Here is a 27,446-nt window from a genome sequence, read left to right as displayed (position 1 = left end):
AATATCCGTACTTACCTTATGAGACTGTTCTTTTCTCCCAGGAATCCAGAAATAACAAGCCTTTGCTCTCTGGAGTTTAAAGAGTGAGAGCTGATATCGTGCAGGGCCTATATTCTTGACAGCTATAAGCCCTACTCCTGTTTCTTACAAGTCTGTAATACTTATGATGAGGAAAAACTAGGAAGATGGAATAAACACCAGAAATATGAAGATGGTTGAAATTGTTAACGGCATATTTGCCTTTGGATACACCTGATCAAAACTTGAGGTAACCGAAAATATTTTGAAGAGATTAGGCCTAATGAATCAACTAGTCTCCTGCTATCTGCATAAATATCCATGAAATATGATTGATTGTAGTGACTATTTGGTTAATTTCAATACCCCACTTCAGTTAAGTCTCCACTCAATAGGTTGAAACTGAAAGTTCACTCAATACATTTAGATTGAATGCAGTCTTTTCATTCCTATACACGAGTACCAACTTTATCCCCCAAAGATAAAAGATTTAAGTATTGCTTCAGCACATTAAATCCATTGCCTATCAGCATAAAATACAAAGTAGAGCTTTCCAAAATGTATTCAAAGTTAATGTCTACACATTACTCTAGAACCAAGATAAGAATAACTTCTAAAGAAAAAAAATCCTTCTCATTTAGTATAATTTAGCCTGTTAACCATGCACATCATGAAAAAAATCCTAGTCAAAGGATAAACTCAAAACAGAGCAGGAAGTTCTAGACTCCATAATGTTGCCTTCCCTGAAAGTCAGTCAGTGGAATTCAAAGAATAAAAAGGTTTACTTTGTAGAAAACACTGGATAGTCCCTGGAGGGCCTTTAATTTAATGACATTGATATTTACAAGTACATTCAAGATTAAGTTAAAGTCTGCTAGAAATTTCTGTTGGTCTCCGTCACTCTGAAGGCAACGAACCAACATGGCTGGGCTTTCTCTCTCACTTGTTGATGGTAGTTTGTCAGTTCTCAAGGAAGGCCACGTAGTCAGTTAGTCTGGCCAACTGTTGTTCATTAGGAATCTGTGGTACTGGAGGAGGTTCTGTTAAAATTTAAAAAAAGTAAAAGAATCATTTTAAATACTCATGTAACTACTGCCATTTACATGTAGACTCAAACAAATCAATATATTTTAAATGGCTGCTCAGATAAATCACCATAAGCACAAGGAGAAACAATTACTTGGATAAATAGGAAAGGCTAATCAAACAGGAAAAAAAGTATGTTCCCCTTGCTTTGATGACTGATTATTTGCTTTTCTTTACAAGAATAAAAAAAATCTCCTTGAAATAATAAAATAAATTTCATCTGTAAAACATCTGTTGAATGACTACACATTAGATGCTGAAGGAAAATCTTATAAACATTGTTTTAAAATCATCCACTGGAAATCTGTATTCAAACGTCACACTGAAGTTACCAAGTAAAATTGAGAAGGTGTGTTCCTCAGTGGATTTCTTTACAGCCAACCAACGAAATGTGACACCAGAAAACAACACAAATAATATTCTGGGAAATGCAACCATAGATCAAATATATTAAAAAATAAAGTGGACTATTTCTGTCAAACCACCTTGGGAGAATAGCTTACACAAAAAGTAATTTTTCTATTTCAGAAAGGCAGAAGGAGAAAGGCCTATTTAAAAATCCTGTTCAAAAACTGACTCCCTTGAGGGAAAAAAGAACAAGAACACCACCTACCGGTTTTTTTGGGTACAACCATTCGTGTAGAAGGATCAGCCTGCCACCCTTGTTCTAATACAGCTGGAATCAGAATAGCAGTAGATTGAACATTGGAAAGCTTGAAAATACCAAATGAATCCTTGTTCCTTTTGTTTTACACTATTTTTACAATAACTAAAATATTAATATTAAACCATTACAGAAATGCAATTAATTTTGCAAAATCTAGAGAGCCACATATAGAACCTGCAATGTAAAATGAATTTTCTTTGACTTTTCTGCAAATCACTTTAAATTTGATTACACAACTTTCTGCCAGTAGAAACAGTTCTGCTTATTTTACTATCAAAACCTTTCTGAACTCTGAATAGGCCAGCTTAATTTTTTTCCTTCATCGTCGCCTACCTTTTGAGGAAAAAAAACTCCAGCTTTTATTGTCACCTGATATGTTGGAGTTTCTCATCCCAATACCATTCTCAAATCTCTTTTGGACATTGAGGCCTTGACATACTTCCTAAGCTATGACACTGGAATTGGACAGACAACCTAACAAATGATTCATGCTTTCTTCATAAACGCAAAGATTTTTACCATTTCAACAGCACTGGATCAGACCTTTTAGCCACCAATATTCCCTCTAATTTATAATGACCATTATGTGCAGTTTTTAGTGACAACATGTGCGCATTGAACAATTTTTTTCAATAAAAATAGTATAAATAAGCCTGTTCTAAAATCTGCAGACAAATCATCACAAACTCCACATTGTCAACAGAAACCAGAAAAGGAAATGTGATTGTGGATGATCGTGAAATACACTTAACAAGCCAATGAGGGTGACACAAAGAGGGGGCGATATGCAGATGCTGGAAATCCCAGCAGCACACACAAAATGCTAGAGGAACTCAGAAGGCCAGGCAGCATCTATGGAAAGTAAACAGTTGACATTTTGGGCCGAGCTTTTTCATCAGGACTGGAAAAAAAGATTAGAAGTTAACTTTTCATCTTTACTTCCAGGCCTGATGAAGGGTCTCAGCCTGAAACGTTGATTGTTTACTCTTTTCCATAGATGTTGCCTGGCCTACTGAGGTAGAGGGTGACAACCTTTTGTGCGCAGTCTGAATTCCTTTGTGTGCTAGTAGCAAAAGATGTGTGCGCGCATACACGTGCACACCTTGGATGGAACATTGTCGGCCACCCATGTCTACGCCAACTATTATATTTAGAAAACTGACATCTTTACAGACTTTGACACCTTTGTGGACATCAATTACTATAGCCGCTATTATATCCACCTTAAAACTGACTTCTTTATCTTATGTCCTCTCAATGGTTTTTCCTTAAAAAGTGAACCACTCCCATCAGAAAATCAGTGATTATCGCTTCTATCTTAACTATCATCAATTTTATATAAAAGCTGTCATTTTCCTTAAATCACATGAGATTGAAATTTACTAATGTTTTTACCAGGTATTTCTTCAAAGGCATTTGAAAAGCTCCATTCAGAACATCAACCTTCTGTGTTTATTTTACCACCATCCATTCAAAAAGAAAACAAACTGGAAGGTACCTGACACTTGAACACCACCAACATACTCTCCACCATTTGAATTAAAGTTGAGTCAAAAAATTGAGTTAAAATTGTACAAGGCATTGGTGAGGCCAAATATGGAGTATTGTGTACAGTTCTGGTCACCGAATTATAGGAAAGATGTCAGCAAAATAGAGAGAGTACAGAGGAGATTTACTAGAATGTTACATGGGTTTCAGCACCTAAGTTACAGAAAAAGATTGAACAAGTTAGGTCTTTATTCTTTGGAGCGTAGAAGGTTGAGGGGGGACTTGATAGAGCTATTTAAAATTATGAGGGGGATAGATAGAGTTGATGTGGATACGCTTTTTCCATTGAGAGTAGGGGAGATTCAAACAAGAGGACATGAGTTGAGAGTTAAGGGGCAAAAGTTTAGGGGTAACACGAGGGGGAACTTCTTTACTCAGAGACTGGTAGCTGTGTGGAATGAGCTTCCGGTAGAAGTGGTAGAGGCAGGTTCAATTTTGTCATTTAAAAAAAAAATTGGATAGGTATATGGACAGGAAAGGAATGGAGGGTTATGGGCTGAGTGCAGATCGGTGGGACCAAGTGAGAATAAGCATTCGGCACGGACTAGAAGGGCCGAGATGGCCTGTTTCCATGCTGTAATTGTTATATGGTTATAAAGGTGTGAACACATCAGCCCAGGTAACACAGAGTGGATTTATTTCTATTATACACACAATAAAATGTTCAGTAATTCATGCATGATTTAGGATCAGAACATGATGGATGAAGCAGTTTACGTAGACCTAGAGTTCACATTGAGCAGCAACGGCTAAGAAACAGGAGTAAGACCAAATGTCCAAATAGGACATACATGGTAAATGGTAGGGCATTGAAGAATGCAGTAGAACAGAGTGATCTAGGAATAATGGTGCATAGTTTCCTGAAGGTGGAATCTCATGTGGATAGGGTGGTGAAGAAAGCTTTTGGTATGTTGGCCTTTATAAATCAGAGCATTAAGTATAGGAGTTGGGATGTAATGTTAAAATTGTACAAAGCATTGGTAAGGCCGAATTTGGATAATTGTGTACAGTTCTGGTCACCAAATTATAGGAAAGATGTCAACAAAATAGAGAGAGTACAGAGAAGATTTACTAGAATCCGCCTAGCAAGAGAGATGAGGCGGAGTACAGGGCTACGGTGGGAAACTTTGTCACATGGTGTGAGCAGAATCATCTGCAGCTTAATGTGAAAAAGACTAAGGAGCTGGTGGTGGACCTGAGGAGGGCTAAGGCACCGGTGACCCTTGTTTCCATCCAAGGGGTCAGTGTGGACATGGTGGAGGATTACAAATACCTTACAAATACTCAGTGTCAAAGAACACTGAAGCTGTCTACAAGAAGGGTCAGAGTCGTCTCTACTTCCTGAGGAGACTGAGGTCCTTTAACATCTGCGGGATGATGCTGAGGATGTTCTACAAGTCTGTGGTGGCCAGTGCTATCATGTTTGCTGTTGTGTGCTGGGGCAGCAAGCTGAGGGTAGCAGACACCAACAGAATCAACAAACTCATTTGTAAGGCCAGTGATGTTGTGGGGGTGGAACTGGACTCTCTGACGGTGGTGTCTGAAAAGAGGATGCTGTCCAAGTTGCATGCCACCTTGGACCATGTCTCCCATCCACTCCATAATATACTGGTTAGGCACAGGAGTACATTCAGCCAGAGACTCATTCCACCGAGATGCAACACTGAGCGTCATAGGAAGTCATTCCTGCCTGTGGCCATCAAACTTTACAACTCCTCTCTCGGAGTGTCAGACACTGAGCCAATAGGACTTATTTCCACTTGGAATAATTAACTTATTATTATTTAATTACTTATGGTTTTATATTGCTGTATTTCTACACTATCCTTGGTTGGTGTGACTGTAACGAAACCCAATTTCCCTCAGGATCAATAAAGTATGTCTGTCTGTCTCTCTGTCAAATGTTACCTGGGTTTCAGCACCTAAGTTATAGGGAAAGATTGAATAAGTTAGGTCTTTATTCTTTGGAGCGTAGAAGGTTGAGGGGGGGACTTGATAGAGGTATTTAAAATTATGAGGGGGATAGATAGAGTTGATGTGGATAGGCTTTTTCCATTGAGAGTAGGGGAGATTCAAACAAGAGGGCATGAGTTGAGACTTAGGGGGCAAAAGTTTAAGGGTAACATGAGGGGGAATTTCTTTACTCAGAGAGTGGTAGCTGCGTGGAATGAGCTTCCAGTAGAAGTAGTAGAGACAGTTCCGGTATTGTCATTTAATGCAAAATTGGATAGGTATATGGACAGGAAAGGAATGGAGGGTTATGGGCTGAGTGCGGGTCAATGGGATTAGGTGAGAGTAAGCATTCGGCACGGACTAGAAAGGCCGAGATGGCCTGTTTCCGTGCTGTAATTGTTATATGGCTAAGACTAGATTCACTGCAGAGCTATATCTAGACGCATTTCAGAAATCACTGAAATATTACCTTTAACAGCATCTTCCACCGGAAGCCCTACAAAGGCTGCAAGGTCATCGGCACTAATTGAGGTGTATGCTTGAGCAACAAGACCGAAGGCACGTCGTCTTGTAGCATCTGAAAAGTAAATTAACAGAGCTAAGAAACTGCTCATCAGCTGTATATCTTCAGCAAAAGTCAGTTTGTTCTAATGTAAAAGTACTATACACCAAGCTAAAGTAAGGTGAAACTCAAAATGTAACTGATCTCAGTGTAGGAGCCACGCATCTTCTTTCTATCTGCATTGTATTCTGTGTTGCAAGTTTATTATGTTTATTATGGAAGCCATTCACGTGGCTGGGGGCATGGTAAAAGTGAAAAGAATAAATTACATTTATGTTTTGTTCTGGACAGTTTATAACTGGGGACCACACTAGGTGTCATATCTTTTGTTGACCGCTTAACTTCACTTGATTACATTTGCATTCACTTAACTATACTTCTCTTAACTCTGCTTAAGTATGTTCAATGTTGCTAGTTATACTTTCCTAAATTTCACCGCTTCAAGACTGCATGCCTTGCTAGTTGCTAATAAAGGATCAAATACATTTCTTTGACTTTTTGGAATATTATTATTGGATTTATCTGAGGGTGTGTCATATGGCATACAGGATAACTCCTTGTGCTCGGTCTCTAGCAGCGCCATTGCTTTGTTCGATTTTCCGTTACATTTTGTCAACGAAAGATTTCAACAGAATCAGAGTCAAGTTCAATATCACCAGTATATGTTGTAATATTTATTAGCTTTGCGGCAGCAGTACAATGCAATACATAATATAGAAAAAATTGATTGCAGTAAATATGTGTGTGTGTGCGCGCGTGCATGTATCTATTAAACAGTTAAATTTAAAAATATTGCTAAAACAGACAAAAAAGGAAATAGTGTTCATGGGTTCAATGACCATTTAGAAATCAGATGGCAGAGGAGAAGAAACAGTTCTGGAATCACTGAGTGTGTGCCTTCAGGCTTCTGCACCTCCTTCCTGATGGTAACAATGAGGAGAGGGCATGCCCTGGGTGATGACGGTCCTTAATAATGGACACTGCCTTTCAGAGGCACCGCTCCCTAAAGAAGTTTTGGATACTATGGAGGCTAGTACCCGTAATGGGGCTGACTAATGTTACAGCTTTCTGAAGTTGCTTACAATCCTGTGCCGTAGCCCCCTCCCTCCTCACTCATACCAGATAGTGATTCAGCCTGTCAGAATACTCTCTATGGTACATCTGTAGAAGGTTTTGAGTGTTCTAGGTTACAAACCAAATCTCCTCAAACTCCTAATGAAATATAGCTGTTGCCTTGCCTTTGTTATAGCTGCATCAATATGTTGGGACCAGGTTAGATTCTCAGGGATACTGACACCCAGAAACTTGAAATTGCTCACTCTCTCCATTTTTGATCCCTCTGTAAGGATTGGTTCATGTTCCCTCATCTTACACTTTCTGAAGTCCACAATCAGCTTTTTGGTCTTACTAACGTTGAGTTAGGAAGTCGAGGATCCAACTGCAGAGGGAGGTGCAGAAGCCAGCATTTTGTAGCTTTCCGATCAGGACTGTAGGAATGATGGCGTGAAATGCTAAGCTATAGTCAATGAACAGCATCCTGACATAGGTGGTTGTATTCTTCAGGCGATCTAAGGCCGTGTGAGGAGCCATTGAGATTGCATCTGCTGTAGACCTATCATGGCAATAGGCAAATTGTAGTGCGTCCATGTCCTTACTGAGGCAAGAGTTGATTCTAACCATGACCAACCTCTCAAAGCATTTCATCACCGTAGACGTGAGTGCTACTGGACAATAGTCATTAAGGCAGCTTGCACTACTCTTTTGGGCACTGGTATAATTGTTGCCCTTTTGAAATAGGTGGGAACTTCTAGCCATAGCAGTGAGAGGTTGAAAATGTCTTTGAATACATCCACCTGTTGGTTGGCACAAGTTTGCAGAGCCTTACCAGATATTCCATCAGGGCCTGCCACTTTGCGAGGGTGCACCTTCCTGAAAGACAGCCTGAAGTCGGCCTCCAAGACAGAGATCACAGGGCCACCAGGTGCACGCTCATCCAGATTTGAAGATGAATCCCCGAATATAGTCCAGTCCACCAATTCAAAGCAATCCTACAAGCGTTCCTGTGCTTTCCTTGTTCATACCTTCTTGGTCGTCACTACTGGTGCTGCATTCTTCAGTCTCTGCCTACACTCAGGGAATAGAAGTACAGCCAGGTGATCAGACTTTCCGAAGTGTGGACATGGAGTAGCACAATAGCACTCTTGATGGTGGTGTAACAGTGGTGCAGTGTGTTGTTTCCTCTTGTACTACAAGTGATTTGTTGATGATAATTATTTAGTGACTTTTAAAGCTGGCCTGGTTAAAGTCCCCCAAAATGATGGGGAAGGCATCAGGGTGTGCTGTTACATGCATGCTGATCACATTGCTCAGATTATCTGGAGCATGTTTGACATTGGCCAGAGGTGAAATGTACACTGAAATCTCCTGCAGCAGGAAAAATGGACAACACTTCATTGCGAGATATTCCAGGCATGATGAGCCCGTTTGGGACATCACTGACACATGTGCACCGAAAGGACTTTATCACAAGGCATAGACTTCCACCTCTGCTTTTGAGAGACTCAACAGTTCTATCGTGACAGTGTTTAGTGAGCCTGTCAATCTGAATTGCTGCATCCGGTACGGAAGGGGTTAGCCAGGATTCTGTGAAACAAATACATGTGGTCATAATGTCCCTCAAAAAAGCACCATAGCTCTGAGATCTTTAATCTTATTTACCAGAGACTGTAATTCTGCCAGAAAGATAGTCAGTACTGGGAGTCGAAAACCTTTTTTTTTAAACGCGCTTGTAGTCCCAAGTGATATTCTTGTTTCTGACGAGAAATCCTCCTTGCAAGGTTAGTGTAGCCACAGTCAGCATTATTTCCTTCGGCTGTAAGCAGCAATAGATTGTTCATTCGCATTAAAACATCTTTATTAATTATACAGAGTTTGGATGCAGTCCTGATTGTCAGCTGTAGCAAGCTGAAATGGGAATATTTAATTCTATTCTGCAAGCTGCACTGCTTAGAGTTCGCCCTTGAAGGCGCCCCAAACAGTTATACCAAATGAACATCAGCATTTGGATATGTCGGTGAAATTAGAAGCACCACAGCCAAGAGCAGCTTGTGGCAAGTATAAACTTCTGTTGATTCATGCTGTGTGTTTGGGATTGGAACAATTTGGAATGGTCATCGCTGACCATAAGCTCTACAGTGTGGTGCTTTTCTAAGAGTTCATCACTCGGTTCTGTTGAAACACGGAAACATTTCGATTGCTGACATCTGAAGTGAATGACGCTGTTTTGTCTGGTTCACGCATTTGGAAAACAATAGGAGTCAAGCTGAAAGCAGTGACATTGAAGTCAGGACTAGAAGAGAAATTAAGACTTACTTAGTAAGAGAACTTCCGATCTTTTTTGATCCCGATACACGATAACCCACGCACATCCTCCCGTATACTTTAAATCATCTCTAGATTACTTATAATACCTAACACAATGTAAATGCTATGTAAAATGGTTGTTATACTGCATTGTTTAGGGAATAAAGACAAGAAAAAAGTCTGTACGTGCTCAAACAACAAGTGCTGGAAGAGCACTTCCGGGTTTTCGTGATTCACGGTTGGTTGAATTCGTGCATGCAGAATCCGCGGATAAGGAGGGCCAACTGTATATGCAATGCTACATCACTGGTAGTAGGCAAAGGTGTGACAAAACTAATTCACAAATTTGCTCAAAAGCTAAAGGAAATAGCTTTACCAATACTGAGGCTACTGTAAAAATTACACTAAGCCCAGAACTAATAAAAGGAAAATTATCTCCTCAGCTAAAAGAGTTTGTCTGTTCTGCCAGGGTGAAAATACTTTGGATTCATGCTCTCAGCTGGAGAAAAAGGTTCAAAATGAGAAGATTGCCTTGCTATAAGAAAATGGTGTCTGATTCAGTTGTTTGTGTACGGGACACATCAACAAGGATTACAGTATGCAGTGGCAAGCATTCCAACATGCTTCTTATTCACTCTGATGAAAAGGATGCAGATTCAAAACAAGCTGTGAAAGAATCAAACATATCAGCAAGTAATGGGCTAGCAATTATAACTGCAAACTTTCTATGATTCCCGTTCAGATGAGAAGGGTAACAAGACAGTGGTAACTTATGCTTTCCTAGATCAAGGAAGTACAGCAGTGTTCTGCACAATGAGCTTCATGTAAAAGCTCAACCTGACAGTTGACGGAACTTCAGTTTTGTGCTTGGTTAAGCTTTGGTAGCAGTGATTCAAGATAGATTTCCCTGAATGCAGTCAAGAGGGACAGACTGGTTTGGCAGAAGAGCACAATCCAGAATAGACTACTTACCAAAAGAGGACATTTATGTAAATGTTGAGATTTTATGTCTCCTATGTCTTAGGAGCATCTAGTTGTAATAATGAGGGGGTTAGAATGTAGGAGCCATATATCTGTTCTCCACTGCCTAGTGTTACACGCTTATTATATTTGTTATGGTAAACAGTTACCAGTGGGGAATGGTAAAAGAGAAGGGAATAAGTTACATCTGCCTTTTTGCTTATTTCATGGCCGTTTGTGGCATGGGACCGGTGGAGGTCATATCTTTGCTGACCGCTTAATACCGCTTCAAGATTGTATGTTGCTAATAGCTAGTAAATGACAGAAATAAGGAATACAACCCTTTCGAATAATCATTTCATAGGAGATGAGGGTAGTCATGCAAGTATAACATCCTCGTCTGGGATCACAGGCTAATGGCAATTGTTTAGATTTTAGATTAGTTTGTGCCACTACAGGCATATTCAAATCTATAAATAACTGTAACAAAATCAATGAAAGACTGCCTAAGTAGGGTGTTCAACCAGAGTGCAAAATACAACAAACAGTGCAATTACAAAAAGAAGAAACAATAATAAATAAATAAGCAATAAATATCGAGAAGAGATGTAGATTCCTTGAAAGTGAGTCCATTGGTTGTGGGAACATTGCACTGATAGGGAAAGTGCAGTTGAGTGAAGTTATCTCCTTTGGTTCAAGAGACTGATGGTTGAGGGGTAATAATTGTTCCTGAACCTCATGGTGTGAGTCCTGAGGCTCTTATACCTCCTTCAGGTAGGAGTCTGATGATGGATGCTGCTTTTCTGCGACAGCATTTCACGTAGATGTAGGATGTTCCTTTCAAGGGCATTGGTGTTTCTATACCAGGCTGTGCTGATGGAGATGTTGTTGCCAATTCAAAATGACCAAAGTTTGGAAGTGAGGAAATCCTGAATCCAATTGAACGAAGTCTTGGAGTTTATTGATTAGTTTTCAGCGGATGATGGTACTGAATGCTGAGCTGTAGTTGATAGGGAGCTTCCTGATGTATGGTTCTTTGATGTCCAAATTCAGGGTTCAGTGGAGAGCCAATGAGATGGCATTTGCTGTGGACCTGTTGTTTCGGTAGGCAAGCAGGATATAGATCAACTGAGAAAATGGTCCGAAGAATGGCAGATGAATTTAATTTTGACAAGTGCAAACCGTTGCATTTTGATAAGATAAGCCAAGGCAGGATTTGCACAGTAAATGACAGAGAGAACTGGGAGATGTAGCGCTATAGGTACATAGTTCCTGGAAAATGGCAACACAGATAGGCAGGGTTGGTATGCCTACCTGTCTTTGCAGTCAAGACTTTGTGCTACAATGGTACAAAACACTGTGAGACAGTGCTTGGAACACTATATGCAATTATGAACATCTAGTTACAGAAACAATGCCATTAAGCTGAAAAGGGTGCAGGAAGGATTCATGTGGATAATACCAGAAATGGATGGCTTGAAACATGAGAGAAAAGATGGGCTGAGTCCCTTCTTCCTGAAGCATGGGAGCTGAGAAGATAAATAATAAATAAATCATCCTGCAAGCAGGAAGGCACCAGCTCACAAACTATCCAGCCACCTGCCCCATGTGAGGAATGTTCTCCATGTCTGTGGTTCTTCAGAATCCACAGATTAGGCGTAGTTTTTGTGGGATGTTCCTTTCAAGGGCATTGGTGTTTCCATACCAGGCTGTGCTGATGGAGATCATGGAGGAGATGCTTTTGCAGGTTTTGCCTATTCCATATTTCCTTACATGAATCTCTGCAGCACCTGATCCATTTGACATTTCACTGAGAAGCTAGACTGACTGTGTGAAATCCACTCAACAACATACCTGAAAGCACACCATAGACAATAGTGCCACTTTGAGTGTTAACAGATCCATATACAGCCATTTTAAGAGACGTTTAGATGATTACATGAATAGGAAAGGTTTAGAAGGATATGGGCCAAATGCAGGTAAAGGAGACTAATTCAGGGAGAAAACTTGATCAGTGTGAACCAGACGGCTGAAGGACAAGTTTCCATCCTAGATCACTCTATGACACTGCAGTGCAAAATATATTAACTGCTAGCTCTTTTCCGCTGTGTTCGTACTCAATAGCATTCATTTGGCTAGGACTATGAACAGCCGGATTCTCAATTTATCAAAAAAACTGAAACTTTCATACCTCTTAGTTCCTCCATTATAGGCTGGATAGTATCAGACCATTGATGTGAACTAATTACTGAGTAAATTCCTGGGAAGTCTCTTTGCCAAACACGCTGCCCCACAGACCATATTGCTCCCAGCTCAGGATTAGCCTACAATTTAGAAGAGAAAGTAACATTAAGGTAAACCATTGAAATGTCAGATATTAAAACTGACGATAAGACCACAAGACAATAAGATATAGGAGCAGAATTAGGCAATTTAGCCCATCAAGTGTGCTCAATCATTTCATCATGGTTAATCCTTTCACTCTCAGCCTCAATCTCCTGCCTTCTCCCTATATTATTTATGCCCTTGACTAATCAAGAACCTATCTGCTGTAAACAAAACCAATAACTTGGCTCCCACAGCATCCTGTGGCAATGAATTCCACAGATTCACCACTCTTTGGCAAGAAATTCCTCCTCGTGCATATTCTAAATGAATGTCCTTCTATTCTGAGGCTGAGCCCTCTGGTCTTGACTTCCCCACCATATGAGACATCCTCTCTACATCCACTCTAGCAAGGCTTCAACCCCTCACCCTTCTGAATTCCCATGAATATAGGCGCAGAGCCACCAAATGCTCCTCATATGATAAGCCTTTCAATCCTAGTATAATTCTTGTGAACCTCCTTTGACCCCTCTCCCATGACAGCAGCCATCTTTCATAGATAAGAGGCCCAAAACTGCTCACAATATTTCAAGTGAAGCTTCACCAGTGCTTTATAAAGCCTTTACAAACTTGTTTTTATATTCGTTGTAAACAAATGCTAACATCACATTTGTCTTCCTCAGCACTGACCCAACAAGCAAATTAACTGTTAGAGAATCCTGCACATTTCCAATTCCCAAAGCACCACAGGTTTTTGAATTTTCTCCCAAGTTAAAAAATAGTCCATGTTTGTTGTATTTCTTTTACCAAAGTGCATGACCATACACTTCCCAACACTGTGCTCCATCTGACACTTCTTTGTCCATTCTCCTAATCTGTCTAAGTCCTTCTGTAGGCTTGCTGCTTCCTCAACACTACCTGCCCTGCCACCTATCTTCATATTATCCATAAACCTGGCTCCAAAGATAACAACTCTGTCATCCAAATCATTGACATATAACTTTTTTAAAAAGTGGTTCTGACACAGTCCTCTATGGAACACCGTTAAGGCTGATTTATACTTCTGTGTCAAATGAATGCTGTAGGTATGACTTGGCCGCATAACCGATGCTGTACCCTATGCCATAGCCTGATGCGCACCTCTCCAACAATGTAACTGCGTGTCACGGCAACGCAGACTGCAACAATTGTGATTGGTCCGCTTGGTAGCATCGCATTTCCTCCTGTCTATAGGCACACTGTGCGTACACTGATGCGAAATAAATGGTTAGAGACGATGAACCAAATCGTCAAATCTACCTGTAAACATCCGAAAATATTTGTAATGTATTTCCTCGTCCATGTCTTTCAGTGGCTGGACAAGCACAGAAAATTCACCCTCCTTCTGCCTCAATCTGTTCAATGGTCATACATACCATCTCCTTCAACGTCTTCTCTCTTTTCTGTGTTGCAGTAATTTCAATAAAAGTAACCCTTGTTCAACATCTACTAGCTCCAACTTCAACATGATGTGCTCAGTCGCCATTGTTTGAAGTACACGAAGAAACTCTACACAGTGGCATAGAAACCCCACCGCCAACTAGCATTTTGGCGGTGAATTGCAAAGCGACGCAGACACACCAATGCACAGGTGTAAATGCTCACAATGGCACAGGCCACTTACGAAGGCTGCGGCGTAAGCTACTACGCGGAAGTATAAATCAGCCTTTACTCACTGGCAGCCAACCAGCAAAGGCTCCCATTATTCCAACTCTTTGTCAACTGCCAATCACCAATGCTCTATCCATGCTAGTGGCTTTTCTGTAACATCATGGCTCTTAACGTAAGAAGCCTCATGTGTGGCACCTTGTCAAAGGCCTTCTGAAAACCTAAGTACACAATACCCACCGATTCTCCATTGTCTATCCTGCTTGTTATTTCTTCAAAGAATTCCAAGATTTGTCAAGCAAGATTTTTCCTTAAGGAAACCCCCCCTGACTTCAGCCTATTTTATCATGTACCTCCAAGTACCCCAAAATTAATTGACTCCAACATCTTCCCAGCCATGAAGGTCAGACTAACTGGCCTATAATTTCCTTTCTTCTGCCTCTCTTCCTTCTCGAAGAGTGAAATGACATTTGAAATTTTCCAGTCCTCTGGAATCATACCAGAATCTAGAGATTCTTGAAAGATCATTACTAATGCCTCCACAATCTCTTCAGCCACCTCTTTCAGAACCCTGGAGTGTATTCCATCTGGTCCAGTTGATTTATCTATCTTCAGACCTTTCAGCTTCCCAAGCACCTTCTCCCTAGTAACGGCCAAATTCATTCACCTCTCCCTCCTGACATTCTTGATCTTTCAGCATACTGCTAGTATCTTCCACAGTGAAGACTGATGCAAAATACTCATTCCGTTTGTCCATCATTTCCTTGTCTCGCATTACTATTTCTCCAGCATTATTTTCCATCAGTGCAATATCGACTCTCACCTCTTTTTTACTCTTTATATATCTGAAGAAACTTTTGGTATCCTCTTTAATATCATTCACTAGCTTACATTCTTAGTCTATCTTTTCCTTCTTTATGATTTTTTTAAGTTGCCTTCTGTTGAATTTCAAAAGCTTCCCAATCCTCTAATTTCCCACTAATTTTTGCTCTATTTTATGCCATGTTTTTGACTTCTGTGTTGGCTTTGACTTCTCTTTTGTCAGCCACGATTGCATCATCCTCCCTTTAAAATACGACTTCTTTGGGGTAATCTATCCCGTGCCTTCACAAATGCTCCCACAAACCAACTATTGCTGCTCTGTTGTCATCTCCACTACTGTTCACTTCCAGTGTATACTTTCAGTCCTGTATTCATCACCCTTTTCAATTTTGTCCCTCTTGTACATTCTGTTCACTGCAATGTTGCCATATCAGCAGCCTCCCCTCGCTAGCAGTCTGACTACAGACTACCCCATCTTCAGCCCTATCACTCCAGTTCCCATCCTCCTGCCAAATTAGTTTAACCCTCCTGAACAGTTCTAGCAAACCTGTCCCCAAGGACCTTGTTCCCCTTTGGGTTCAGGTGTAGCTACTCCCTTTTGTACACGTGGTACGTTCCACAGAAGTGATCCCAATAATCCAGACATTGACCCCTGCTCACTGCACCAGTTCCTCAGGCATGCATATATCTGCCAAATGTTCCTATTCTTATCCTCACTGGCATGTAGCACAGGCAGCAAACAGAGATTACCACCATCCAGGTCCTGCTTTTAAACTTTCTATCTGGTTTCTGAAAATCGCTCTTCAGATTTTACTTCCTCACCTTTAGGGAGTTAACCTCCTGACCTTTCCTAACTATGTCACTGGTGCCAAAATGTACCAAGACTTCTGGCTGCACACCCTCCCTCTTTAGAATGCTGTGGACCAATCCAGCAGGTCCATGACCCTGGCACCTGGGAGGCATATCATCTAGATGACTCTATCGCTTCCACAGAATTTCATCTTTATTCGTCTTAGTAAGGGATCTCCAATCACTACTGCACTCCTCTTCTCTTGAGGTACAGTGCCAGACTCAACTCAATGTCAAAGACATGGTCGCTGCGGCTACCCTCCCCAGTAGGTCATCCCCTTCAACGGTATCCACTGCGGTATACTTATTATAGAGGCAATTGGCCACAGGTGTACTCTGCATCAGTTGCTTGTTTCCCTTTCTTCTTCTGTCTCTTGCAACCTAAGGGTGACTACCTCCCTATACCTCCTTTCTATCAGCCTTCCTCAGTCTTTTGTATGAGCCCAATGTCATCAGCAGCTCCAGTTCCTTAACGTGTTCTCTGAGGACCTGCAGCTCGTGTACCTGGTGCCAATGTGGTTATCCAGGAGGCTGGAGGTCTCCCAGAATTCCCGCATCTGGCACAAAGAACACAAAAACAGCCACTGGAGCCATTCTCACTGCATTAACTGTGCCTAAACAAATGAAAAATGAAGAATAAAGAAAAAGAAGAAACCTAACAGAGACTTACCTTGCCCAAACCTGATGAGCCATAGCCACTACAACACTGGCATCATTCACACAATGGCTACTCTGCTTGCCCCTGCTTTATTTTTATTCACCTGTGTTAAGCCACCACTTCTCATGCTCCCGTTGACTGATCAACACAGTCCAAACTCCAAAAACTGCCGTGAAGCACTGCTTTTTTCATCTTCAATCGTGGACCTGTGCAAAGTCACTTCTTCTTGTGCTCATGTTGACTGATTGGGTGCAGTACAAACTCCAGAATCTACCAAGAAACACCGCTTTTTAAATCTTCAATTGGTGACTTGTGCTCCCATTCACTGATTAAGCACAGTCCAATCAGTGAACAGTGCAATATTGAAACAGACTGCCTTTCTACACTGAGACTTTTTGAGACTGATTAATCTAAAAGCCATGCTATGGTAAACATGAAAAAAATTATCAAATGGAAGAGACAACATTGTAGTCCAATGTTTTATCTGGATTTAACTACAGTAGATTCCAGTTAAGTGGGACACATAGGGGCCAATATTTTTTGGCCCAATTAGCCAAGTTCATGGAAGTAGTTGAAAAGATAGAAAAAAGCCAAACTCAGTAATAAATTATGTATTTAAATGAAATACAGAATAAATAAGAACACTTCATACAGTGTTGAGATGTCAAAAGGATAATTTGTCCTGATGACGTGCAAGAATTTAGATCCTAATCGCACATGTTGCTCTTGGGTGGATGACCTTTGCTTCTGTTTTAGGTGTTTAAGTATTCCCTGTCTCATACTATCACTGTTGCCAGGCATGTGACTGTGGGGGTAGCTAAAAATTGCATCTTGCATACGTGACTGACTGTGGTGTAAAACCCTATAAAAAGGGAGGACTGTTCCCTTGTTCGGAGAGCATCGCTTGACAGGGCTCCGCAAGCTTGTTAAGTGATTCTTTAAGAAGCTTGTACTTGCTTAAATAAAGAATCATGGCTATCCACAGAAGTTGGCGTACTGCAACTGTATCAAGTGTGTAAGAATCTCAAGAAAACAAACCGATAATGTATGCAATGAACAAAATCAGCACTGACATCTAGTGCAAACAATAAATTGTTTTCATGTAATGCTATAAACTGCATCCTCCAAAACTTCATTTTTATTGTAACATTAAAGATGATTGTCTATACTTTCAAATTCTTTGTAGTTCCTAACTTGTTGAAGTAGTGAAATGATTTTCTTTTCACTCCCTGCCATTTCTGGCATCTTCAAGACTGATTGCTTGAAACTGCAGTGAGCAAAACAGTTCGGAATTGTCTTACTGTTTATTTCTCACCAACTATCAGTGACAAAAATCACTGCTTACTGAACACAAACTCATGCAACTGATGTTATTTAAAAACCATTTGATCTAAACAGTATAACATCTGACAGCTGCGCAAGTGTGCGTGACTAACGCTAATTAGAACCCGTTCAGCAACAGTCTCCAGCCACAATTAAGCAACATACCATCCCAAAATAAACAAAGGGAACCCTGGCAATTTTTCAGTTAGTTTTTGTTCTTTAAGAATTGTCCTAAATAAGCAGATGTCCCAACTAACTGAAGGCCCAATTAACCAGAATCCATTGTATTTCATAATCTTAGCACTCTCCTAGCATTAAAACAAAGAACAGTAGAGTACAGGAAGAGGCCCTTCAGCATATGATGTCAGTGCTGACCACGCTGCTGTTCACGTGCCCGTCTAAGTAACACTTCAACTCCACTATCGTGTCTGCTTCCACCACTTTCTCTGGCATCTCTTTTTAGGTACCTACCACTCTCTGGGGAATAAAAGGTTTACCTCAAATCTCCTATAGATTATCCTCCTTGCATCTTAATGTTATGCCTTCTGGTATTTGGTATTTCAATACTAGGAAAAACTCCATTTACCCAATCAATGATTCTTATATTTTTTCAAACTTCTATAAGGTCATTATCACAAGTCAGAGAAAGCAATCCAAGTATGCTCAACCTCTCCTTATAATTCATACTCCCTAATCCCGCTGACATTCTAGTGAACCTCTTCTACATACAATACTCCAAATGCAGCTTAATCCAAGCTGCAACATGACTTGCCAACATTTAAACTCAACACCCTCAGCAATGAAAGCATGTGTTTTTTTTTAACCATCTTATCCACCTACGTTGTCACTTTCAGGGAGCAATGGACTTGCACAAAAGATCCCTCTGTAAATCCATGTTCCCAAGGGTCCAGATTAAAACTGACTTCCCAAATGCACAACACATTAGACTTGTCTGGATTGAACTTCATCTTTCATTTATTTGTCACATTATTCAACAGCATTCCAAAGAAAACTTATGCATTTGAAGAGCCTCCAATTAAGGCATACAAACTTGAGCAGGAAAATACATCTTAATAAGGACTGTATGCTAACATAAAATCCTCTGAATTGGTGACACTTAATCCTGCCTTGTAAAGTGACATTCTGATGACTACATCATTCTTTTAGGTATGAAACTCTGTAATTGATTGAAGTGCTCTTTGCTGTATGTCCTTTGCTTATAAATTATGAAACCTTTTTCAAAGAAAAAATATTTTAACACCAAAAAAACTTTTAAAACCTTTTCTGATTCAGTGCCAAATCCTGAAATATTTAACACAAACAAATTTGTATTTACACAGCTCTCCAAAAAGTGGTTTACTAAAGCATTATCATGTTGAATTTGACAGCTGTTCTTCGTATTGGACTGGTGAATATCTTATCAAATATATCAGTGTTTTAAGAACACTATAAAGAAGGAAAAAGTGGAAGAACAGTGGTCAGGTTAAAGATGTGAATTCCAGCATTGTACGATTACACAGCTGAAGGCTAATCAACAATAAAAGGAGTAAATCTGGGAATGATTAAGAGGCAAGAAAGGTAGGAGTACAGATATTTGTTAAAGACTCCACTTCTGGTAGAGCTCAAAATTAGACAGGGATAAAACCAGACAGCAACAGATAGAATCTTTCAAAACAAAAATTCCATCTTTTCTGGAGAAGTGTGAGGGGATTGGAAAAATGTTAAATCAATTACTGGAGATACAGTACATTTGGGAAAAATCAATCTAATTAGCCAGAGTAAGTATAGCTTCATGAAGGAGAAAATTACCTTAAATAAATCTTCACTTTTTTTTAAGATTGTGCAATATTACAATGGGATCTTGATCAACTGAGCCATTGGCTGAAGAATGGTAAAGAGTTTAATTCAGATAGACACAAGGCTGTTTAGCAAGGTAAATCAGGGTAGAACTTGCAAAACAAATACTCTAGTGAGTACTGCACCTCAGGTTGCAGATACATAGTTCCTTTAAATGGTGACGCAGGTAGTGAAGATGGCATTTGGCACACTTGCTTTCGTCGAACAGGATACCGAGTTCAGGAATTGGAACATCATGCTATAGCTGTGCAAAATGTTGGTAATGTCACATTTGGACTGCTCTGCACAGTACTGATCACTCCGCTACTGAAAGGGTCTCATTAAACTGGAAACGATGTAAAAAAGAGTTATAAGGAAACTACTGCGTCTGGAGGGTTTGAGTAATAAAGAGATTAGGCTCTGGAACAGAGATGGCTGAGGGATAACCTTAGAGGTTTAGAAAAGAAATAAGATAAACAGCCAGTCTCTTATCCAGAGCGATGGAGCCCAAAAGGAGACCACAATGGTTTATAGTGAGAAGAAGACTTAAAAGGTACTTAGGAGCAACATCTTCCACACAGATGGTGGTGTGTATATGAAAGGAAGTTGTCAAAGGAAGTTCAAGAAGCAGTTACAATTATGATTTTTTAAAACACATTTGGAGAGGTACGTGGAAAGGAATGGCTAAGGTCAAACACAGGCAAATCAGACTAGCTCAGTTCAGAAACTTAGTTTGCACAGACATTGGACGAAGGGCCTGGTTTCTGTGCTGTATAGCTCCAAGATTTTATGACGAGTGGATAGAGGAGAACTGGCAGATGCATTATTAATTCCAGCCTCTCAACTCAAAATGACCTTTGACACCTACTTTATTTTCTGTTTTAACCAATCCTCAGTTCCTGACAATATTTTAGCCTCAATCTCCAGTGTTCTTATTTTATTTGATAAATTCTTATGGCACCTAATCATAGATATTTTTGAAATTTCAAAGTTGCAGAAAATTGTAAAATTAGTCAGCTTCATCATGGGTAGTAGCCTCCATAGTATTCAAGAGATCTTCAAGGAGTGATGCCTCAAAAAGGCAGCATCCATCATCAAGGACCCCCACCACCCAGGACATGCCCTCTTCTTATCGTTACTGTCAGGAGGAAGGTATAAAAGCCTGAAAGTACACACTCAGCAATTCAGGAACAGCTTCTTGCCCCCTCAGCCATGCAATTTTTAAATGGGCCCTGAACTCATGAACACTAACTCACTACTTTTTTTAAATTTCTGTTTTTGCTACTTATTTTATACACACACATACATATATACACATAGATGCACTGTAATTCAGGTTTTTTCCTGTATTTATCATGTATTGCATTGTACTGCGGCCGTGAAGTTAATAAATTTCACGACATAGTCGGTGATATTAAACCTAATTCTGATTCTGAATTTAAAATCAGATATCCCTCAAGTATTCAATTAGTCTCTGATCTCAACACTACTTTCCTGGGCTCTTCCTAAACCTTTGTCCAAATGCCTGTGAATTTCTCCTTCTACAGTTCTCTGGAGTACAAAATTCCAACAAAATTCTAGAGAAGCAGAGCCTCCTCATTCAAATCTTAAATAGAAAATATCTTATTGTAAATACTTCTACTGGAAGAAATATCCTTCTGACGTTTCTCTCATCAATCCCTTTCAAAATCCTTTTCATGCATTGCAGGAATTACCTGGTCTGCATTGCACTACTCCAATGCAAGCATATTCTGTCTTGAATAACGGAGACCAAATTAGAATGCAGTACTCCATTTCTACTTGCAATAGTGGTCTGAATAGTAACATTGAAACTTTCCTATTTTTATATCACATACCACCTGCCGTAAAGGTCAACTAGTCTACAATAAAAACATCACTTTTTCCTTCTTCATTAATTGTTCTACTTTTAGGTACTAGGACCCATCGATATAATTTTGTACCACAAGATTTGGTAGTCTCACTATGTTTAAATAATAATTTGCTTTTCCATCATGGTTAACCTCCCATTTTCTTAAGATTTGGGAAACCTGATTTAATGATTTAAAATAAAAATGCATAGTTATTCTGTTCAACCCTATTATTTTTTAGGTACTCAGTTACCACTATCTTAGTAACAGATTCTAAGATCTGTTTTATTAATGGTGCAAGGCACTGGATCGAACTCGAGAACCTCCGTCCGTGAGCCCGGCGCTGATCTCACTGCGCCACCAGCCGATCGGAACGGGGTGGGGGGGAGGGGGTCAGGGTGAATCTTACTAAGAAAAATTTAAGCTAAATACAAAGTTAAACACTCAACAGAGTGTCAATTGCAATGACTTCAAATGGCGGATGGCGCCACGATCCGACTTAAAATGACGGACAGCATCGCGATCTGTCTTAAAATGGTGGACGGCGTTTTCCTTCCTTGGCTTGTAAGTACGAGTTGTCCATAAGTCGGACGTTCGTAACTCGGGGACTACCTGTATACAGGAATCCTTCTAGAATCTCAGTGTTGGAAGGTGGAAAAACAGTGCACTAGCTATCTCTGTGGCCACTTCTTTCAAGACATTGAGGCAATCAACTTGAGGATGTATTAGCTTTCTGTCCTGTCGATTAATTCCCCAACTATCCATTCACACTCAAACTTGGCGTTCTCTGCTACATTACAGGAGAAAACAAACCTTTTCTTTTATGAAACAAAATATTTTGTTTAATTTCTCTTGTTAATTCCTTTTTCCCTTATATAATTTCTCTTACCTCAGTACTCTGGGGACCTGCATTACTTTTGCTAACCATTTCTTTCTTACAAATCTAAAACCTTTATGGTCTTTTATATTTCTTCACAGATTACTCTTTTAATCTAATTTTCCTTCCTTAGTAAATTTCTTGATCTTCCTTTGCTGAAATCTGAGATTTTTCTGATCTTTAGTGTTGTGTAATTAACATTTCAGTAACATTCAAGTAATATTGTGAACATGTTTGATTTAACTTTCTTTGTTGTTTACATAATTCATTGCAGGTTATATGCATGTGAATGGCATACGCCATTACACCACTACGTCATATGTGCACACCACACTAAAGTAAAACAAAGAACATACACAAGTTATCCCTGGGTCCGTGTTTTTCTTTCAATTAGATTTATGTTTTGGAGTCACAAAACATAACACTTAGATGTACTGCTCTTTTATAAGTTTTTTCCTTGGTACTAATGTTATCTCTAACTCTTGTTGGCCTTGGGTGGACCATTTTTACTGCTGGGTTTCTGGACCTTTAACAGATATTTATTGTAAACTATTAATTCTTTAAATGTCGGCCTTTGCACACTTACGGTTATAGCTTTTAACATTGTTTCCCAAATTCATCACAGCAAACGCATCACATAAACCTTTCTATCAAACCATGTAATTCCAAAGGTGAGGGACCTTCATTTATAGAGATGCAATGGAAAATAGATAAAATAATCAACTTCTTTAGCTTAGACTATACCATCATTTTCTTCGGCTATTAAGATGCTCAGATATCACAATGTTTTCCAGTCTGGAAGCTTAATAATTTGTATATTAACTGTACACTAAGTATAATAGAAATACAATTTTTTTTTAGACAAACAATAGTTCAGGAAAAAAAATGCTTGTAAACTATATGCTCACTGTTTTGATGGCTTGGGGTATTCTCTTCCAGAGATATCTTGCTGTATTCCTGCAATAATGAACAGAAATAGCATGATTTTCAATGCAGCAATCATTATATTTAAAGATCATTAAAGCACCAAATACATCAGTACAGTCATTTCCACCAGTGCTTTGATTGAAACATATAAGATTAAGGGATTGGACATGCTAGCAGGAAACATGTTCCCAATGTTGGGGGAGTCTAGACCCAGACGTCACAGTTTAAGAATAAGGGGTAAGCCATTTAGAACGGAGCTGAGGAAAAACTTTTTCATCCAGAGAGTTGTGGATCTATGGAATGCTCTGCCTCAGAAGGCAGTGGAGGCCAATTCTCTGGATGCTTTCAAGAAAGAGTTAGACAGAGCTCTTAAAGATAGCAGTGTCAAGGGATATGGGGAGATGGCAGGAACGGGGTACTGATTGTGGATGATCAGCCATGATCACAGTGAATGGCGGTGCTGGCTCGAAGGGCTGAATGGCCTACTCCTGCACCTATTGTCTATTGCATATGGAATGAGATTGTAAATTTTGAGTTGATGCAGGTACCTTCAACCTTCACTTTAGTTTGAAAATTATTAAGACCTTCAAAACCATACATCTCCCTTAGGTTGTGAGCAGTTTGAGAAGAGGAGACAATGGCCATAAAAATGAGGTAAGCACATCATTTTTGGTTGAAACATTACATCAACAAGAGTAAAATTTAACTTAGACAGAAGTTGAATTGTCATCTAAATTCCAAAGGTCATAGAACCAAATAGCATGAAAACATCCCTTTTGACAGCGATCCCTACAGCACAAAGCTGGTCACAGGCCTCCAATCTGAAAAACCCTCCTACTCCTATTATCAAGCCAATTTTGTATCCAATTGGCTAGATCACCATGGACCTCATGTAATCTAAAGCTGTGGATCAGATGACCATGTGGAACCTAGTCAAATATTATTTTAAGGTCCTTGCAGACGTCTAATGCCCTGCCCTCATCAATCCTCTTGATTATAAACTTAAACAAGATGGTGAATTTGACTCAATCATTTGCTCAGAGAAATTATACAATTTTGTGCAATATTGCTCCATCTCTCAGTACTCACATGTCATTGTGCAGAAGATACAAAGCAAGCAATTGGCCATAAACCTGAGGTGTTGCTATCCCACCAGGAGCCTGTAAATCAAGATAAAGTTGTAAGTTACACTAAAAAATGAAATAACCTTTCAGTTTTAATAAGCTGCTGTTAAGAAGTCCAAGATCCAGTTATAGGGAGGGATGCTGAGTCTCAAAGAGGACAGTTTACCCACCAGCCTCTGAGGGATGGTCACGTTAAAAACCGAGCTGAAGTCAATGAACAACATCCTGGCATATAACCATATAACAATTACAGCATGGAGACAGGCCATCTCAGCCCTTCTAGTCCATGCCGAACGCTTACTCTCATGAGACATCATTTTCTAAATGGGACAGGACAGAGGAGGGAGCCGAAGTTATAGCATCATTAGTGGTAGGCAAACCAGAAAGGGTTCAATGTAACTAGAAGGTAGGATTTTGTACGATCCATTTTCAGTCACTCAAAGCACTTCATGATTGTTGGAGTCAGTGCCAATGGGTGGTAATCATTTAAGGCAATTACCTTTGCTCTCTTGGGCACTGGTATGATGATGGCTGCCTTGAAGCCTGCAGGGGCAATGGACTGTTTCAGAGATATTAAAGATGTCCATTAAAACCTCTGTTAGCAGGGCCATATAGCCCCTCAGCACTGAGGATGAGGGCTTCAAGTTCCTGGGAGTAAACACTAATAGCTTGTCCTGGTCCAACCATGTAGATGCCATGGCCAAGAAAGCACACCATATCTTCTGTTTCTTCAGTAGGCTAAAGAAATTTGGCATGTCCCTGTTGACCCTTACCAATTTTTATCAATGTACTGGGACACATAACGGCTTGGTACGGCAACTGCTTTGTCCATGGCTGTAAGAAACTGCAGAGTTGTGGACACCACTCAGCACATCACAAGAACCAGCCTCCACTCTATGGACTCTGTCTATACTTCCCTCTGCCTCAGTAAAGCAGCCAGCATAATCAAAGACATCTTTCAGCCCAGACATTCTCTCTCCTTCCCTCTTTCTTTGGGGAGCCAATACAAAAACCTGAAAGTGTGTGCAACCAGGCTAAAGGACAGCTTTCACCCAGCTGTTTTAAGACTAGTAAATGGTTCCCTAGTCCAATAAGGTGGACTCTTAGCCTCACAATCTGCCTTGCTATGATCTTGAACTTTATTGTTTACTTGCACCGCACTTTCTCTGTAGCTGTTACACTTTATTACTGTTTGACCTTTTTCTACCTCAGTGGAGACTGTAATGATTTGATCTGTATGAAGTGTATGCAAGACAAGCATTTCACTGATCTCAGAACAAATGACAATAATAAACCAATTCCAATCTTTTACCAGCTAAAAAACTGCACACAGGGCCATACACACCCCAGGGTATAAATGACATTTAAATTAGACGCTTTGCAGCAATTTGTCAAGTTCCCGTCACCTGCCATGGCTATAAAAATCATTTTGTTCTGTATTATGTACTCTCTTACTCTAACATTGTTGCAATTAGATAATGTCACTAATCATCTTTCTGTCAATGAGATCTGTATTTAAATCTTTCAATTAGGGAATAAAAAACTTTACTACTCGGGGATTTCATGAATTTGCATAGCCATCTTCACTCTGCTTTTTTCAACTTTTCTGTTTATCCAGTTTGCCTTCACCATCACCTTCTCAATTAGAGACTGTGTATCAATTAGCACAGATACAGTACTAGATTCCTCCGTTCCTACAATGGCTTTGCATTGATCCTGTACTTTTGAGGACATCCAAATGCTTTATACTCATACTGAAAAATTACAATGCTTGTTGTAATGTAGGAAATGTGGAGTCAACATGCATACAACAAGTTGCCACAAATAATGCAACAGTAACACAACAATCCATTGCAAAAATGTTAAGGGGGACAAACGGTGGTCAGGACCACAGCAAGGCCTCTCCTAATCTTCTACAAAATAGATCATTGAGATTCATATTAAAGGGCATGTAGGACTTCTGTAAAATACTTCACACAAACGACAGCATCCATCTCTGAATATAACTGCATCAATAATACCCAGGAGTGTCAGCCTAGATTCTTATGAAGTCGTTACTGGCGTTCAGTTTGAACCTTAGGATTCAAAGCCAGAGGGAGGGGAAGCGGTGAAGACATTGCGAACAAGCGAGAGAAGTGGGGGTGGGGAGATCTGGAGGTATGAGATTTGGATTGAGAGTCAAGAGTTAGATACGGATGAGGCATAAGTGAGGGGGTAACGTGGAAAATAAATAAAAGAGGGTGGGGAGTGATGGGTAGGAGGCTAGGAGAAGGGGCGAGAATGGAGGGTGATGGTGAGAATAGAGGAGACCTGACAGAAGGTGCGGAGATGAGAAAATTAGGGGAGATGATGATGATAGGTGGGGAGTGGGCGACGGACGGGGGAAATTAAAGACGCGTGGGAGTTTGTTGACAGCTGGGTGGGATGACGACAGGTGGTGGTGGGGGGTTAATGATGGATGAAGGGTGCTGATGGGGTAGATGACGGTCGAGGGGGTACATGATGAAGGTGAGGGAGCCAATGACGGTTTGTGGGGGGGATGATGATAGTTTGGGGAGGACATAACGGTTGTTTTGGGGGGGGGGGGTGTTGCCTCTTCTCACGCTGCGCCCACCCAGAGCCGCCACCGCTCCGCCGAATTCGAGCCGCAGTCGTGCGGACCACCCCGCTCGCTTTTGCGCTACCTCCAGCTCCTGCGTCTCGCACTGCTCCAGAAGCTTGCTGAACGCAACAGACTTGCCCGCCATCACCACAGCGGGCATCTTCGCTGACCCCTCGCCGCCGTCCTCGCACTCCCACGTTTCCTCTTCCGGGTCGCGTGCAGGCGACACCGACCGCGACTCTGCAGCGCCGCCCTGGTGCCCAGGAGGAGGTGAGACAGCCCAGCTGTGGAAAAGGCGAAGTGTCCGGGATGACCAGGCTGATCTGCCTCAGCCCCGAATAACAATTACTGAGGAAATGCTAGGAATTCCATATAACATCGTTATATATCGATTTAAATACAAGGAAAAGATTATTTTTGCTTTCTGAGTG

The 27,446-nt window shown here is 40.4% G+C and overlaps 1 protein-coding gene across 1 annotated transcript; it reads right to left on the bottom strand.

Annotated features, from left to right (window-relative positions):
• Positions 1-798: 798 nt before the first annotated feature.
• cops8 (COP9 signalosome subunit 8) lies at positions 799-27,231 on the bottom strand. The gene is made up of 7 exons (XM_073046783.1): positions 27,098-27,231; positions 24,379-24,449; positions 23,271-23,319; positions 12,349-12,481; positions 5,742-5,849; positions 1,718-1,780; positions 799-1,058 (listed from the first exon to the last, which is right to left on the bottom strand). The coding sequence occupies exons 1-7, from the start codon at positions 27,173-27,175 to the stop codon at positions 979-981; spliced, it is 582 nt and encodes a 193-aa protein (XP_072902884.1). The 5' UTR covers positions 27,176-27,231; the 3' UTR covers positions 799-978.
• Between the last annotated feature and the right edge of the window lie 215 nt (positions 27,232-27,446).

Source organism: Hemitrygon akajei, chromosome 5 (assembly GCF_048418815.1).
Source record: "Hemitrygon akajei chromosome 5, sHemAka1.3, whole genome shotgun sequence".
In the NCBI taxonomy this organism is placed as follows: domain Eukaryota; kingdom Metazoa; phylum Chordata; class Chondrichthyes; order Myliobatiformes; family Dasyatidae; genus Hemitrygon; species Hemitrygon akajei.
The sequence above is the reverse complement of the archived record's forward strand: the minus strand, read 5'-3'. Positions and strand labels throughout refer to the sequence as shown.

What these genes read in the sequence shown, in the direction of transcription:
- cops8 (XM_073046783.1), bottom strand. Translation starts at nt 27,175, where the DNA reads ATGCCCGCTGTGGTGATGGCGGGCAAGTCTGTTGCGTTCAGCAAGCTT. An exon ending in TATAATGGAGGAACTAAGAG is followed by an intron (nt 5,850 to 12,348) that starts GTATGAAAGTTT and finishes TTTACTTTTCAG; the next exon opens with ATGCTACAAGACGACGTGCC. An exon ending in GGTTGTACCCAAAAAAACCG is followed by an intron (nt 1,059 to 1,717) that starts GTAGGTGGTGTT and finishes AAATTTTAACAG; the next exon opens with AACCTCCTCCAGTACCACAG.